This window comes from Dendropsophus ebraccatus, chromosome 9 (genome assembly GCF_027789765.1).
Source record: "Dendropsophus ebraccatus isolate aDenEbr1 chromosome 9, aDenEbr1.pat, whole genome shotgun sequence".
Classification (NCBI taxonomy): Eukaryota; Metazoa; Chordata; class Amphibia; order Anura; family Hylidae; genus Dendropsophus; species Dendropsophus ebraccatus.
Genome location: NC_091462.1, coordinates 96420880 through 96438199, shown reverse-complemented (window position 1 = coordinate 96438199; position 17320 = coordinate 96420880). Strand labels below are relative to the sequence as shown.

At 46.9% G+C, this 17320-nt stretch overlaps 1 protein-coding gene across 1 annotated transcript; it reads right to left on the bottom strand.

Annotated features, from left to right (window-relative positions):
- Positions 1-315: 315 nt before the first annotated feature.
- Positions 316-12706, bottom strand: CHST12 (carbohydrate sulfotransferase 12). Its single transcript, XM_069982056.1, has 2 exons — positions 12558-12706; positions 316-1977 (listed from the first exon to the last, which is right to left on the bottom strand). Exon 2 carries the CDS (start codon positions 1920-1922, stop codon positions 627-629), a length of 1296 nt encoding a protein of 431 aa, XP_069838157.1. The 5' UTR covers positions 1923-1977; positions 12558-12706; the 3' UTR covers positions 316-626.
- Positions 12707-17320: the final 4614 nt, after the last annotated feature.

Genomic DNA, 17320 nt, shown 5'->3' with positions numbered 1-17320 from the left:
GGGGGGGGGGGGGGGGGGGGGCGCATTGCACGTGGCTGTGCATGCGTAGTACAGCGGGAGAAGACGCTGCTGTACTACACCTGCCGTTCGGCATGGTCAAGTGATCCTGTGTTCTCTATGGGGAGGGGAGGGTTAAGTATCAGAACAAAGGAAGATCTTTACAACATCATCAGTTGGTGGTCGGTCGGACCCATACCCCTAGTAACACTGTTTCAGAGAATCCAAAACGTGAACCAGAGTTGCCCTAATTAAATATTATACACGACGCGGAATATAAACCACAAGAACCGAAACACTTAACAGCCAAGCCTTTACTCAGTCGAGTTCTCATCAGACATTGTATTAAATAGTTTAAATAATATATTAATTTATAAAATAACAGTACAAAGCATTTCTGGGAACTCCTCCTGAGAAAGTATAACTGCAAGATGTGTTTTTTTTTGTACATTTACTGTTTAAAAGTGGATAAAAAAATCCTTAAAAATGCATCCAGGTAAAGTAACTCGACTTCAAATCTTGTAACACATGAAATGGGACGTAGAGAAAGGGGTAGAAAAGATGTACCATTCCAGGAAAGGCAGCTGATGAGTGTCTGTTTTTGGTATGTAAAAATTAGTTGGTTTTTTTCACACGTTTAAAATATTAACAGGTTTAGGGTATCCAAAAAGAACAAAATCAGGCTCATATAAATTGTAGAGTTTTTGCCTCCATTCTAGAGGAATCTTGGAAAACCAGTCGTCCTCCCAGCTACTCGCAGTCCTGTTTCTGTAACTGGGCGGAAACTGGAAGAGGGAATCTATATTTAATTGTCTTAGAAGCTGAGGAGCGTCCTCGTCAAGAGTCTCCAACTTCCCTATAAAGTCATAATCAATTTGACATGGATGGCAAAGACGATACACTTGACGCCAATGCTCATTGAACGGTTTCTGTTCTTCCGTCCGGGAATCTAATAGATACTGTATAAACTGAGAAAATGACGGCTTTGCCCCAGAGGAGAACGCTTCTCCAGCAGACGTTGGGACGTTGGTCCAGTTGGAGAAGCGAGTTAAGATGGGTATAGCAAAACTCTTATAAAAGTCCTCATTTTCCAGCTCAAACTTACTGCGGAAAGCAGAGATAAGACGGACGAAGGGATCGCGGACAAATAAAAATTTGGTGTACTTTTTTAACTTAATCTTCATCATGTGTCTGGAGAACTTCCCATATCTTCTCCAGAACTTGTTGAATGTGAGATGACTACTTGAATTGTGAACATCCTCCCGGGGGATCTCTAGAGGATCCTCATACGGTACTCCTTTTTTGTCTAAAAGACTCTCGCTCAACACGATCATGATGCGTTTCCAATTGGTGCAAGCCACCTTGGGCACATAGCAATAAATAATGCCGTGTCGATCATCCACGATAAGGTGATCTAGTTCTTTGTTTGGAATGTCATCGAAATCACGACTCTTGGTTGGAAAATTAAAACTGGAATTATCACAGAACCTGCGTAAATTAAGCTTCCTTTCCTCCTGTAACAATTCCTGGTCTAAAATGCCTTCCTCCAGCTTGGTTCTGGAGGACCAGTCGTAGCCTCTAACATTTTCTTCAAAACTATTCAGTCCTCCTTGCTGCGACAACTTCTCCCCCTTTGTGCTTGGCACCTCATTTTTTGTTGTACCAAAGTTAAGAAAGCTATCTAAAAAACGGTCAATGTCCGAAACCTCATTGTTTTCTGTTGTAGAGAGAGAGGAAGAAGGTTCCACAGTTAGATGAGTTGGCAGAGACTTGGAGAAAGCTGTATGGAGATTAAAATTTGCTGTCCCAACATTGTCCCAATAAACAATAATAAAAAGGACCATGAAAGCAGAGCCAAGGACCACCAGCAAACAGAAGAGACGTGACTTGGTCATTCTTCTCCGAACTGTCTTAAATCCACTCATAAAGACCTCACACAATGGTTCGCTCTAACTCCATTCCGAGTCTGATTTCAAAATCCTAAAAGAAAAAAAAAGGAGGATGTTAGATCTGTTTCTTTGGGGTTTCTAAAGATTTCCTATATTGTAAATAGAGCTGAAATAACATGACTCACTTCTTTGTAAGGGAAGCAGAGATGGGTGGGGGATATTATATGCTGCTTCTTTGTACTGACAGCTGTATAGATTAAGTACATTCAAACATTTTCAAGGCGGATCATGAATACAAGAACTCAACTTTCTCTGCTGCCAAAGTCTCCATATCCCTTAGCCAAAAGTAAAATTATTCATTGTCCACTGATAGCTGTCCAGATGAGACAACTGTCAGTGTCGATTTAGGATTAGCTACCTACTGGGGGGGGGGTAGACAGCACAGATTAAAGTGGGATTCTAGTTGTGATGGTTAAAGAATTGTTTCTTTTCAATTCCAGCTAATGACAGATAATCCTTAAAGGGGCACTCATCCCCTAGTGTCTGACTGGTAGGGGTCCGACTGATGGAAACACCCACCGATTAGAACAGAGAGTTCCATCTTCCCCAATGTGAATCAAGCAGCATTCTGACATACACACTGCTGCCTCATTCAGATAGCTCAGTCATCTTTGTCCAGCCCCATAGAGTTGAATGCAACAGCAGTGCACACTTCCAATCAATGCTCTATTTGAATCGGTAGGACGTGGAGTCTCGTTTCTTATATTTAGTATAAGCCATCCACGTGATTGTCTTATCCCACCAACCTGCACATAAATAAGGCACAGCTGTAGTACCAGGTATAGTAGCATACAGTATACTAGTAAGCGGCTCCTTGTACTGCTGATAGCCAGGATTCAACCCCAATCACACATTTATGCCTTTTTGTCAGAAATTTGCTTTAAATTAAATAAACTATAAATGCAATAATATGACATGACATACTCCTACAGCCATGCTATAATTAACATGTACTGATGAAGTTTCCAGGCTATAACCCACCGAGATACTGCTAATGAAGAACTCCCTGTGTCTGCCCTGCAGACTGATCAATAGAAGTCAATAAAATAACATACAGACAGACTATATCAGGAAGACTCCACGTCCAATATACAGTACAACAGAGTGATGGATGTCTCCTCTTCCTACATTGACATTATATAATATATATATTATATATACACATACACAGTGGTGCCTTTGATTACCAGCATAATTCGTTCCGGGACCACGTTTGTAATCCAAATACACTCTTAAATTAGAGCCAATGTTCCCATAAGAAATCAATGTAATGCAGACAATTGGTTCCACACCCCCAAATTTTTTTTTTATGCTGAACAACATGTATAACAGATGAAAGTGTTGAGACTCAGATCAGGAAGTGAGAATTATAGAGCTGTGCAGCAGGACAGAGACAGACACTTTATATAATGGTTGAGGGTAAGTGCAGGCACATTATAGTAACAGTGTGTATAGCTGAGTGTAAGTACAGGCCCATTATAGCAGTAGTGTGTATAGCTGAGTGTGAGTGCAGGCACATTATAGCATTGTGTATAGCTGAGTGTAGGTGCAGGCACATTATAGCAGGAATGGAGAGGATGGGAAACACAAGGGCTGACAGAGACTGCAGGGAGCATGAAGGAATGAGCAGGGCAGAGGTGGGCACATACATGCAGCGCTCTCTGTCCAGAGAGAGAGAGGGGTAACCGCTATAAAGAGATTTTCTCCACAGTCCTGTCCCCTAATGTAAGCCCCAGTCTGAAGTGGATCTGCTATGATTTGGAAGGTGAGGGAGACTTCCTGGGTCACAGTACAGGGCTGTAGACCCCACTATGCAGACCGTGTCCTTCCCCCACTCGCCCTCCCACCCAGTACTGGGAGCTCTTAAAGGGGTAGTGCGGCGGTTAAAAATTATTGACAGAATAACACACATTACAAAGTTATACAACTTTGTAATGTATGTTATGTCTGTGAATGGCCCCCTTCCCCGTGTCCCACCACCCCCACCCGTGTACCCGGAAGTGTGGTGCGCTATACATACCTGTCACGTGCCGACTCGTCTCCGATCTTCAGTCTGCAATGCAGTCTTCGGACGGCTGGGCCGAATCCCTCCGAGCGTCCTGAGTGCCGGACGCCCTCTTCAGCGTCATCGGCTGCTCAGCCGCGATTGGCTGAGCCAAACTGATTGGCTGAGCATCTGATGACGCTGAAGAGGGCAGCCGGCCGGCACTCAGGACGCTCGGAGGGATTCGGCCCAGCCGTCCGAAGACGACATTGCAGACTGAAGATCGGAGACGAGTCGGCACGTGACAGGTATGTATAGCGCACCACACTTCTGGGTACACGGGCAGGGGTGGTGGGACACGGGGAAGGGGGCCATTCACAGACAGTTGTATAACAGTTGTATAACTTTGTAATGTGTGTTATTCTGTCAATAATTCTTTACCGCCGCACTACCCCTTTAAACCAAAGCAATGCTCTTAAACAAAGTTACAATTCTGAAAAACTAAGCTCTTCTTGCAAAACGCTCTCAATCCAAGTTACTCTTAAGCCAAGGTACCACTGTATATATATTAGCAGTCAGTGCATCTATTGCAACAGCCACATAGGAGATATTGTGTGGATCTGGCTGAAGATGCTCCTTATATTTACTTAGACATGAACAGGCAGAGCTAAAAATAAGCAAAAATAGGAATGTTGCCCATGTGTCACGGCTCTCGATTTTCAGATGGAAGAAGTATTAAAAACAGACAAAATGTTCATCTACCATATGTTCTATGTAGGTTTTCACTGCAATGCTGGCTATATGACATGAACATCACATCTAATGCCTATCGATGTCGTCGTTTTAGAACATGTGCAGAAATATCCAAACGTGTTACACTTTTGGTTAGATTTTAAACCGTGCCTCCATTCCTCCCACAATAGCCACGCAATGTTGCCGATAATCCCGGTTAAGAAGTGTGGGCGTGGTTTTGAATGGTGGTTTTAGAAATCTATCAAAATTTGGCAAAATCTGCAGTGGGGTATTATGCATGGGAAAGACTGCACTGGGGAGTCTATGAAGCCCAATATCTACAGTGAGAGAGATAAAGCAGCGAGCGGCCAAATTAATCGCTCAACCGCATGCTTCTCCCAGCTATACCAATTAAAAATGTTATCTTCTGTGTAACAAAATTTGTTTTTTTTCTTTTTGAGGTGACAGTAATGCGGTCTGGTCACGAAGAAATGACCTATTCTATATTTCATTATGAAAATGTGCACAGATGACTCTGTAGTCTGTCCTTCTCCCCATGTCCTTCAACTTAATTGAACTTCTTCTTCATCCTCTTCTCGGCGCTAGCGCATACACGGTTCATTGTCGAAGCCTCCCTGAAGTTTCTGTGTACCATGCATGCGTAGAAAAAAGACCGAAGAAGGAGGAGGAGGCATGTATCTTCTGATTTGAATATTGAGCGTGAAAAGAAAAATTGCTGACTTCTCCGCCACTAGACTGGCAGCATAAGCGCCACCAGGACCAAGATGGTAAGTATAAAAAGGCTTTATTGCAAGGTTATTGGCCTTTTTGCCCCAGTCCCCATTGTGGCATGTTGTCTTTAAGGATAAGCTTTATCAGTAAATGTTGGAGAACACTATAGTCAGCTTTTCCCTAAACTGACAAGGCTTATAAAAAGGGAACACCAATGTAAAGAAAAATAAAGATGTAAGTAAACTTCCCGTGCCTGCACCTACTGTAGTCAAAATGTAACGTGCGATCGAGTCCAGGAGGAACTATGATTATGTCAAGATACACACTTCTATACTATCAGGATAATAAACTGCGAGGAGTCTCAAAATATAAGACAAGAAGCAGCTATATGGGACACAGACATTCACCATGACAAAGTGCTAGCAATGGGTCATAGAAACTATTATAGCTGCGGGATTTATTATGACACATGGGATAAGCATGCCGAGGAGAGCCTGAAGAAGCTCGCTGTTAGGACTTGATAGATTTCTGATTCTATGTTATGTGATCAAATGGTATACGCCTCATCTCCACCATCTGTGTATCTGAAGGCCACAATATGCATAAGAGCAAAGTCAGCTGAACCCAATGGGCTGGGCTGACTATCTTATGTGCATAGGTGTGTGATGACTGGGGGGGGGAAGAATAATTTTACATCATCACACGTGTGTGTGTGTGTGTGTGTGTGTGTGTGTGTGTGTGTGTGTGTGTGTCTTATACATACATACACATATATATGCAGATACACACACCACACACACATATATATATACACACACACACACACACACACACACTAGTAAAATATTATATTATTCTAGTAACCGAAAAATGGGAAGTAGTGTATAAATATAAGAGGAACCCTTAAAGGCTGAACCTTGCGACATCCAGAGCGCTATAGCGATAATCTTATCGTACAAACGGTCGTGAGGTTTAGAGCAGAAGCCAGAGGGAAGGTCAGGTTAGAGCCCCTTCAAAGGGGTAGTGCGGTGTTAAGCATTTATTCCCTAAATAACACACATTACATAGTTATACAACTTTGTAATGTGTGTAATTTAAGTGAATGGCCCCCTTCCCCCATGTTTCCCCCCCACCCCCACTCTAGACCCGGACGTGTGGTGCATTATACTTACGTATTCGCTGTCGACCCCGGTTGCCATCTTGGGACAATGACGTCCAGACGTCCCTCATGCCGCCCCCCCCCAACGGGTCATCAGCTGCTCAGACGTGATTGGCATAGTTATAGATATAGTTATAGATATAGAGAGCACAACTTCAGCATGCTCAAGTCCAATAGTTCAGCATTTGATTACTGGTAACTGAAGAAGTTGGATGCAGCCCTAGGGAGTCTGAAAAAACATGGAGAGAGCCATAGGTTGTATCCATGTTTTCCCAGAGTCCCTGTGGCTGCATCCAACTTCTTCAGTCACATATCCAATTCTTGAACGGATTTTAGCATGCTCAAGTTGCGCTCATCTCTAATAAGATAGTTCTCCAACTACCTTAGGCTTGTATTAGACATGGACTTAGCAAAACAATGGAGAGAGCATAAAATGTGCAGCCAGCGACAACTTTTTGGAACGGTTTTCTGTGTCTATGAAAGCTCTTATTATCCCTGTCTACAGGTAAATACAGAACAGGTCTGACTGGTTCCTTACTATATAGATTTGTTGATTAGAAACCTGGAAAAGTGGGGACAACTACTCCAGGACTATGCCCTGCAGAAATGGTGTATTCTTTCTAGTCTGACGCAGTGCTCTCTGCTGCCATCTCTGTCCATGTCAGGAACTATCCAGTGCACGAGAAGTTTTCTATGGGCATTTGCTACTGCTCTAGACAGGTGGCAGCAGAGAGCACTGTGTCAGACTGGAAAGAAGACACCACTTCCTGCGGGGCATACAGCAGCTGATAATTACTGAAAGATCTGTGATCTTCCTATAGAAACAATGTACGAATCTGTATAACTTTCTGGTACCAGCTAATTTGAAAAAGATTTTTCCGGAGTACCCCTTAAAGGACACATCACAGGGTTCTTTACAGATGCATGGTCCCAAATGCACATTGTGCGAGTGTTAACACTTAATATCAGATATAGGGAAAGGCTCCGATGCCAAGAGGGACTGGGAAGGGTTTTACACTACGGAAAGGGGGTCCAGCAAACTGTTGGAAGGATTTCATCTGCTTAAAACAGAAACACATGTAGACGCAGAGTGGTTTTCTGCAGAGTTAATATTGGTAGGGTTTACATGAAAAAAAAAAAAAAGAAAAAAAATTCCCAGAAAACTGCTAAGGATTTATACAGATCCACAAGATGCGTATTGGATAGAGTGTCATGTGTACTGGTCAGAGAGAAGCCTGACCTTATCAATACCATTATATGTTAGCCAGCAACATGTCCTAGAGCAGGGATGGGCAATCTGCGGCCCTACAGCTGTTGCAAAACTACAACTCCCATCATGCCTGGACAGCTAAAGCTTTAGTTTTGCAACCGCTGGAGAGAAAGTATCCTAAGGCCGAACGTTCCCCATCCCTGCCCTAGGGTCAGGTCCGCTCTGCAGCTGGGGCTATGGAGTGACCTTGGCCTCACACCGCCTCTGGTTTTACCCCTAAACTTTCGGTACAGACATTGGATATCTTTTGGCATATAGCAGCTTCCCTCTAGTACTAGTAATGACACTTTCCCCTAGGCACAGCAGCTTCCCCAGTAACAACAGCAGCATGAGCCCCGCAGAAACGTCATCATAAGCGACCACTAGCCGCTGTGGTTTTATAGTAGCTGAAGAGTCACACGTTGGAGAAGGCTAACACATTACTGCCTATGTAACTGTATATATAGGCGTATCCCGACTAGTCGTGGATTCAGTGATAAAATGAAGGTCTACAGACATCCATATGCATAATGTATACACTGTAATTCAGAGATAAAGAATCTCATTTCTTTCCATTTTTGCTTACATAGCACTTTGCAGACCCGGTGCCTCAGTAACCCCTTCTCCCTCCACAGGTACTGTATAAATCAGGGGTAGGGAACATTGGCTCTCCAGCTGTTGTAAAACTACAACTCCCATTGAGCTAAAGCTTTGGCTGTCCAGGCATGATGGGAGTTGTAGTTTTGCAACAGCTGAAAAGCCAAGGTCCCCTACCTCAGCTCAGCTCTTGTCCCATGCCCTGAAATATAAGGAAAGAGATTTAAGGCCCTATTACACAATCTTACACGTACGGCCAAGTGCCCCTCCCCCCCTTTCTCGCTCACTGTCGGAGAGGGCGGGGAGCAAGGAGCAAGCAAGCACTGACCTGACAGGTTGCTCTCAACATTGTCCTGTGTAATAGGGGCTTTAGCTGTGCACCATGGAGGGTAATATCAGCAGTGAGAACATCACCCTGTCACTACCCGGAAGGGTTAATTAACAAAACCAGAGCAGGGATGACGACTGCCAACCATGCAGAGCGCTATGCATCAGGCACTTTTGCCTTTGGAGGTGGTGTTACAGTGTACAGGGCAGGTGTGTCTAGTGGTGGTGGTATTACAGTGTACAGGGCAGGTGTGTCTAGTGGTGGTGGTGTTACAGTGTACAGGGCAGGTGTGTCTAGTGGTGGTGGTGGTGGTGTTACAGTGTACAGGGCAGGTGTGTCTAGTGGTGGTGGTGGTGGTGTTACAGTGTACAGGGCAGGTGTGTCTAGTGGTGGTGGTGGTGGTGTTACAGTGTACAGGGCAGGTGTGTCTAGTGGTGGTGGTGGTGTTACAGTGTACAGGGCAGGTGTGTCTAGTGGTGGTGGTGGTGTTACAGTGTACAGGACGGGTGTGTCTAGTGGTGGTGGTGGTGTTACAGTGTACAGGACGGGTGTGTGTAGTGGTGGTGGTGGTGTTACAGTGTACAGGACGGGTGTGTCTAGTGGTGGTGGTGGTGTTACAGTGTACAGGGCGGGTGTGTCTAGTGGTGGTGGTGGTGTTACAGTGTACAGGGCGGGTGTGTCTAGTGGTGGTGGTGGTGGTGGTGGTGTTACAGTGTACAGGGCAGGTGTGTCTAGTGGTGGTGGTGGTGGTGTTACAGTGTACAGGGCAGGTGTGTCTAGTGGTGGTGGTGGTGTTACAGTGTACAGGGCAGGTGTGTCTAGTGGTGGTGGTGGTGGTGGTGGTGTTACAGTGTACAGGGCAGGTGTGTCTAGTGGTGGTGGTGGTGTTACAGTGTACAGGGCAGGTGTGTCTAGTGGTGGTGGTGGTGTTACAGTGTACAGGGCGGGTGTGTCTAGTGGTGGTGGTGGTGGTGTTACAGTGTACAGGGCAGGTGTGTCTAGTGGTGGTGGTGGTGGTGGTGGTGTTACAGTGTACAGGGCAGGTGTGTCTAGTGGTGGTGGTGGTGTTACAGTGTACAGGGCAGGTGTGTCTAGTGGTGGTGGTGGTGGTGGTGGTGTTACAGTGTACAGGGCAGGTGTGTCTAGTGGTGGTGGTGGTGTTACAGTGTACAGGGCAGGTGTGTCTAGTGGTGGTGGTGGTGTTACAGTGTACAGGGCAGGTGTGTCTAGTGGTGGTGGTGGTGTTACAGTGTACAGGGCAGGTGTGTCTAGTGGTGGTGGTGGTGTTGTTACAGTGTACAGGGCAGGTGTGTCTAGTGGTGGTGGTGGTGTTGTTACAGTGTACAGGGCAGGTGTGTCTAGTGGTGGTGGTGGTGTTACAGTGTACAGGGCGGGTGTGTCTAGTGGTGGTGGTGGTGTTGTTACAGTGTACAGGGCAGGTGTGTCTAGTGGTGGTGGTGGTGTTGTTACAGTGTACAGGGCAGGTGGTGGTGTTGTTACAGTGTACAGGGCAGGTGTGTCTAGTGGTGGTGGTGGTGTTGTTACAGTGTACAGGGCAGGTGTGTCTAGTGGTGGTGGTGTTGTTACAGTGTACAGGGCAGGTGTGTCTAGTGGTGGTGGTGGTGGTGTTACAGTGTACAGGGCAGGTGTGTCTAGTGGTGGTGGTGTTACAGTGTACAGGGCAGGTGTGTCTAGTGGTGGGGGTGTTACAGTGTACAGGGCAGGTGTGTCTAGTGGTGGTGGTGTTACAGTGTACAGGGCGGGTGTGTCTAGTGGTGGTGGTGGTGTTGTTACAGTGTACAGGGCGGGTGTGTCTAGTGGTGGTGGTGGTGTTGTTACAGTGTACAGGGCAGGTGTGTCTAGTGGTGGTGGTGGTGTTGTTACAGTGTACAGGGCAGGTGTGTCTAGTGGTGGTGGTGGTGTTGTTACAGTGTACAGGGCAGGTGTGTCTAGTGGTGGTGGTGGTGTTGTTACAGTGTACAGGGCAGGTGTGTCTAGTGGTGGTGGTGGTGTTACAGTGTACAGGGCAGGTGTGTCTAGTGGTGGTGGTGGTGTTACAGTGTACAGGGCAGGTGTGTCTAGTGGTGGTGGTGGTGTTGTTACAGTGTACAGGGCAGGTGTGTCTAGTGGTGGTGGTGGTGTTGTTACAGTGTACAGGGCAGGTGTGTCTAGTGGTGGTGGTGGTGTTACAGTGTACAGGGCAGGTGTGTCTAGTGGTGGTGGTGTTACAGTGTACAGGGCAGGTGTGTATAGTGGTGGTGGTGTTACAGTGCACAGGGCAGGTGTGTATAGTGGTGGTGGTGGTGGTGTAACAGTGTACAGGGCAGGTGTGTCTAGTGGTGGTATAATATACATAAACGTGGTATAATATACACACAAGGTATAATATAAACGCATGGTATAATATACACACACGGTATAATATACACGCACAGTACAATAAACACACACACGGTATAATATACATACACACGGTATAATATACACGCACAGTACAATAAACACACACGCAGTATAATATACATACACACGGTATAATATACACGCACAGTACAATAAACACACACGCAGTATAATATACACGCATGGTATCGTAAACAGTGACCATAACAGGATGAATGTATAAGCAAAAATATTTAAACTTAACATATTCTACAAGTTTCGCTATGTTACTTGAGAGGAATAGCTGTTTAATGCCGCCTGAGATAAACTCAGAATTGGTAGAGCAGCTAAACCATTGAAGGTCATAAGAAAAGTTTGCATGCAGAAGACCTGAGGCAAGTAACAGTAACACACGGCCCAGCTCACCCATACATTGTAGTGTAGGACCGTCCAGCCTTACTGAGGACAAGACAGAAAAAAATGTGCAAATAGGGTATAAAATCCTTTAACTAATTAAAAAGTATGAAAGCCCCTCACATATACAAAAGGCAAAGGTCATGTAATGGTCACCTTGTATTCTATTTAAAGGGGAAGTGATGACTTTTTCTGCCAGTTCAGCTATCATCTGCAGGTAGTGGGGTCACACAGCAGGCGAGGGGGGGGGGGGGGGGTCACACAGCCGGCAGATTCCTCTATTGGATGTCTTGTTTTATTATCCGCTGCAGGCTGCTATACAGCTTTACTGTGTGTATATATATATATATATATATCACGCACACATATACGCGTATACTGTACACACACACATACTGAGGGTATAGTAGATAGTGTACACACATACAGCAATAGTGTATCTATAGTGGACATGCAGCCATATAGTGTATTTATAGTGTACACATAACCAGTAATAGTGTATTCATTACATATATAGCCCCATGAATACAGTATAAATACAGTTCACAGACATATAGAATGGATATATAAAGAGAGAACACCCACATACAGTATATATACACAGCACACACATACAGGAGATAGTTATAGATATATATAGCATACAGTATATAACACATACAGGATAGAATATATATATATATATTACCCATACAGGAGATAGATAGATGTATATATAGCATACAGTATATAACACATACAGGATATATATATATAAATCATACCCATACAGGAGATATATACCATACAGGCTATATAACACACACATACATTACACACAGTGTATAATATATATATATCACACGCATACAGGAGATATAGAGAGCACAGCGCACTCAGGTTTGTGTAGAGCGCTGACATTAACCCGTTGAGCCCCGCAGGCTCCCAGCACTGAGGCAGCAGCATCCCCTCCCAGGCCCCCGGGGAGAAGAAGGGGGGGGGGTGTAATCATGATAACCGAGGCCAGAGCCGGCACGTATCGCGATATACTGCACCTCAGCCTCCAGCCGGACGCCTTCCTATCAGGACACGGTCTCCATGCTGTCTCTCCGCAGCGCCTCGGAGCCGACATGAGGCCAGAGAATGAAGCAGCCAGACAGCCAGCTCAGCGGGATGGGAGACGCTATTTCCAAGTGAGGGAAAGGACCTCTGATGACGTCATGCCCATGTGACCAGCTTCTGGTGTGGGCGGGGCCATCCTCCCTGCAGGCTCTCAGGCTTCTTCTTCAGTACAGAGAAGCTGTGTGGACTGGATTGAGTTTGCTCTGTTCCTGGGCTGTTTGTGTAGTGGAATGTCACCCACAGGAGGCTGTACTGTGCTGCAATGTTCTGCAGAGACAGGAGGCTGTACTGTGCTGCGATGTTCTGCAGAGACAGGAGGCTGTACTGTGCTGCGATGTTCTGCAGAGACAGGAGGCTGTACTGTGCTGCGATGTTCTGCAGAGACAGGAGGCTGTACTGTGCTGCGATGTTCTGCAGAGACAGGAGGCTGTACTGTGCTGTGCTGCAATGTTCTGCATAGACAGGAGGCTGTACTGTGCTGTGCTGCAATGTTCTGCAGAGACAGGAGGCTGTACTGTGCTGTGCTGCAATGTTCTGCAGAGACAGGAGGCTGTACTGTGCTGCAATGTTCTGCAGAGACAGGAGACTGTGCTGCAATGTTCTGCAGAGAAAGGAGGCTGTGGCTGTACTGTGATGCAATGTTCTGCAGAGAAAGGAGGCTGTGGCTGTACTGTGATGCAATGTTCTGCAGAGACAGGAGGCTGTGGCTGTACTGTGCTGCAATGTTCTGCAGAGACAGGAGGCTGTGGCTGTACTGTGCTGCAATGTTCTGCAGAGACAGGAGGATGTACTGTTATGCGATGTTCTGCAGACACAGGAGGCTGTGGCTGTACTGCGATGTTCTGCAGAGACAGGAGGATGTACTTTACTGCGATGTTCTGCAGAGAGAGGTGACTACTGTACTGCGATGTTCTGCAGAGAGAGGTGGCTGTACTGTACTGCGATGTTCTGCAGAGAGAGGTGGCTGTACTGTACTGCGATGTTCTGCAGAGACAGGTGGCTGTGCTGTACTGCGATGTTCTGCAGAGACAGGAGGCTGTGGCTGTACTGTGATGCAATGTTCTGCAGAGACAGGAGGCTGTGGCTGTACTGTGCTGCAATGTTCTGCAGAGACAGGAGGCTGTGGCTGTACTGTGCTGCAATGTTCTGCAGAGACAGGAGGATGTACTGTTATGCGATGTTCTGCAGACACAGGAGGCTGTGGCTGTACTGCGATGTTCTGCAGAGACAGGAGGATGTACTTTACTGCGATGTTCTGCAGAGAGAGGTGACTACTGTACTGCGATGTTCTGCAGAGAGAGGTGGCTGTACTGTACTGCGATGTTCTGCAGAGAGAGGTGGCTGTACTGTACTGCGATGTTCTGCAGAGACAGGTGGCTGTGCTGTACTGCGATGTTCTGCAGAGACAGGAGGCTGTGGCTGTACTGTGATGCAATGTTCTGCAGAGACAGGAGGCTGTGGCTGTACTGTGATGCAATGTTCTGCAGAGACAGGAGGCTGTGGCTGTACTGTGCTGCAATGTTCTGCAGAGACAGGAGGATGTACTGTTATGCGATGTTCTGCAGACACAGGAGGCTGTGGCTGTACTGCGATGTTCTGCAGAGACAGGAGGATGTACTTTACTGCGATGTTCTGCAGAGAGAGGTGGCTGTACTGTACTGCGATGTTCTGCAGAGAGAGGTGGCTGTACTGTACTGCGATGTTCTGCAGAGACAGGAGGCTGTGGCTGTACTGTAATGCGATGTTATGCAGAGACAGGAGGCTGTGGCTGTACTGTACTGCGATGTTCTGCAGAGAGAGGTGGCTGTTCTGTACTGCGATGTTCTGCAGAGACAGGAGGCTGTGGCTGTACTGTGATGTTCTGGAGAGACAGGAGGCTGTGGCTGTACTGTGATGTTCTGCAGAGACAGGAGGCTGTGGCTGTACTGTGATGTTCTGCAGAGACAGGAGGCTGTGGCTGTACTGTACTGCGATGTTCTGCAGAGACAGGAGGCTGTGGCTGTACTGTACTGTGATGTTCTGCAGAGACAGAAGGCTGTACTTTACTGCGATGTCCTGCAGAGAGAGGAGGCTGTGGCTGTACTGTACTGGGATGTTCTGCAGAGACAGGAGGCTGTGGCTGTACTGTACTGTCATGTTCCACAGCACAGTGCCTGGCCACCTCTAGTATTCCCACAGAGCGGTTGTATACAACAGTACAGTGCTTGGCTACCTCTAGTAGTCCCACAGAGCGGTAGTATACAACAGTACAGTGCTTGGCTACCTCTAATGGTATACAACAGTACAGTGCTTGGCTACCTCTAGTATTCCCACAGAGCGGTAGTATACAACAGTACAGCACTTGGCTACCTCTAGTAGTCCCACAGAGCGGTAGTATACAACAGTACAGTGCTTGGCTACCTCTAGTAGTCCCACAGAGCAGTAGTATACAACAGTTTAGTGCTTAGCTATCTTAAGTAACTCCATAGAGAGTGAATATAGCAGCAGTGCACAGGCTCCTCTATCCGCTCCATTTAGCCAGGAGTGTCCCATCCCCATTTTCTCACATAATCACATTTAAAACCAACCATGAGGGTAATAAGTAGCTGGGTGCTGGAATACCCTTTTACCCCACAGGACGGGCCATGGTGGTCTGATCAGTGGGTGGGTTGCTTTTCAGCAGACCTGCGGTTCAGGCCACCATCCAGTGAACGGCCAGAGGCCTCTCCAGTGGTGTCAAGCTCGTGGTCCTCCAGTTGTTGCAAAACTACAATTCTCATCATCCGTGGACAGCTACAGCTTTGGTTACACAGATACATTCTTGCAGAAACAGCACCACCCCTGTCCTCAGGTTGTGTGTGATATTACAACCCAGCTTCTTCCGCTTCATTGGAACTGAGCTGTGATACCTCATACAATCTAGAGAGAAGAGAGGTGCTGCTTCTGGAAGAAAGCAGCCATGTTTTTGATCTTAGATAATCCTTTTAAGCAAATGGCCTACAAAGACTTATTTTTGAGTAATCTGAAGAAAATGTCCTCACCAAAATTTAGCTTGAAGTCCTTATTCTGCCCCATGCCGTAGTGAAGATGACTTTTGAGCTGAATTACAAACTCCTGTTCTGTTTTCTTTGTGGTTTATAAAAACTTGAATGAAAAGGAAGGAAACTGTCAGAAGATCCGGGTGTGTATCTGCTCTACCCACAAGTCTATGGAGACAGCTGAGGAGCGCTGTTATATACCCAGAATGCAGAGTACTCACACATGTGCTACCTCATCTACTATCAGCTACTAGAGGACCTCCATTCCTATTATTGGGGACAGGGGACCTCCATTCTTATCAGAGGGGGCAGAGGACCTCCATTCTTATCAGTGGGGGCAGAGGACCTCCATTCTTATTGGTGAGAGCAGAGGACCTCCATTCTTATCAGTGGGGGCAGAGGACCTCTATTCCTATCAGTGGGGGCAGAGGACCTGCATTCCTATCAGTGGGGGCAGAGGACCTCCATTCTTATCAGTGGGGGCAGAGGACCTCCATTCTTGGGGGCAGCGGACCTCCATTCTTATCAGTGGGGGCAGAGGACCTCCATTCTTATCAGTGGGGGCAGAGGACCTCCATTCCTATCAGTGGGGGCAGAGGACCTGCATTCCTATCAGTGGGGGCAGAGGACCTCCATTCCTATCAGTGGGGGCAGAGGACCTCTATTCCTATCAGTGGGGGCAGAGGACCTCTATTCTTATCAGTGGGGACAGGGGACCTCCATTCATATAAGTGGAGACAGAGGACCTTCATTCCTATTAGTGGGGGCAGAGGAACTCCATTATTATCAGTGGGGGCAGAGGACCTCCATTCTTATCAGTGGGGGCAGAGGACCTCCATTCCTATCAGTGGGGGCAGAGGACCTCTATTCTTATCAGTGGGGACAGAGGACCTCCATTCTTATCAGTGGAGACAGAGGACCTCCATTCCTATCAGTGGGGGCAGAGGACCTCTATTCTTATCAGTGGGGACAGGGGACCTCTATTCATATCAGTGGGGAAAGAGGACCTCTATTTCTATCAGGGGGGGCAGAGGACCTCCACTCTTATCAGTGGGGGAAGAGGACCTCCATTCCTATCGGGGGGGGGGGCAGAGGACCTCCATTCCTATCAGTGGGGGCAGAGGACCTCTATTCCTATCAGTGGGGGCAGAGGACCTCTATTCTTATCAGTGGGGACAGGGGACCTCCATTCATATAAGTGGAGACAGAGGACCTTCATTCCTATTAGTGGGGGCAGAGGAACTCCATTATTATCAGTGGGGGCAGAGGACCTCCATTCTTATCAGTGGGGGCAGAGGACCTCCATTCCTATCAGTGGGGGCAGAGGACCTCTATTCTTATCAGTGGGGACAGAGGACCTCCATTCTTATCAGTGGAGACAGAGGACCTCCATTCCTATCAGTGGGGGCAGAGGACCTCTATTCTTATCAGTGGGGACAGGGGACCTCTATTCATATCAGTGGGGAAAGAGGACCTCTATTTCTATCAGGGGGGGCAGAGGACCTCCACTCTTATCAGTGGGGGAAGAGGACCTCCATTCCTATCGGGGGGGGGGGCAGAGGACCTCCATTCCTATCGGGGGGGGCAGAGGACCTCCATTCTTATCAGTGGGGACAGAGGACCTCTATTGCTATCAGTGGGGGCAGAGGACCTCCATTCTTATCAGTGGGGACAGAGGA

Excerpts from the sequence above, each read along its gene's own strand:
- CHST12 (XM_069982056.1), bottom strand. The coding sequence starts at position 1,922 with ATGAGTGGATTTAAGACAGTTCGGAGAAGAATGACCAAGTCACGTCTC.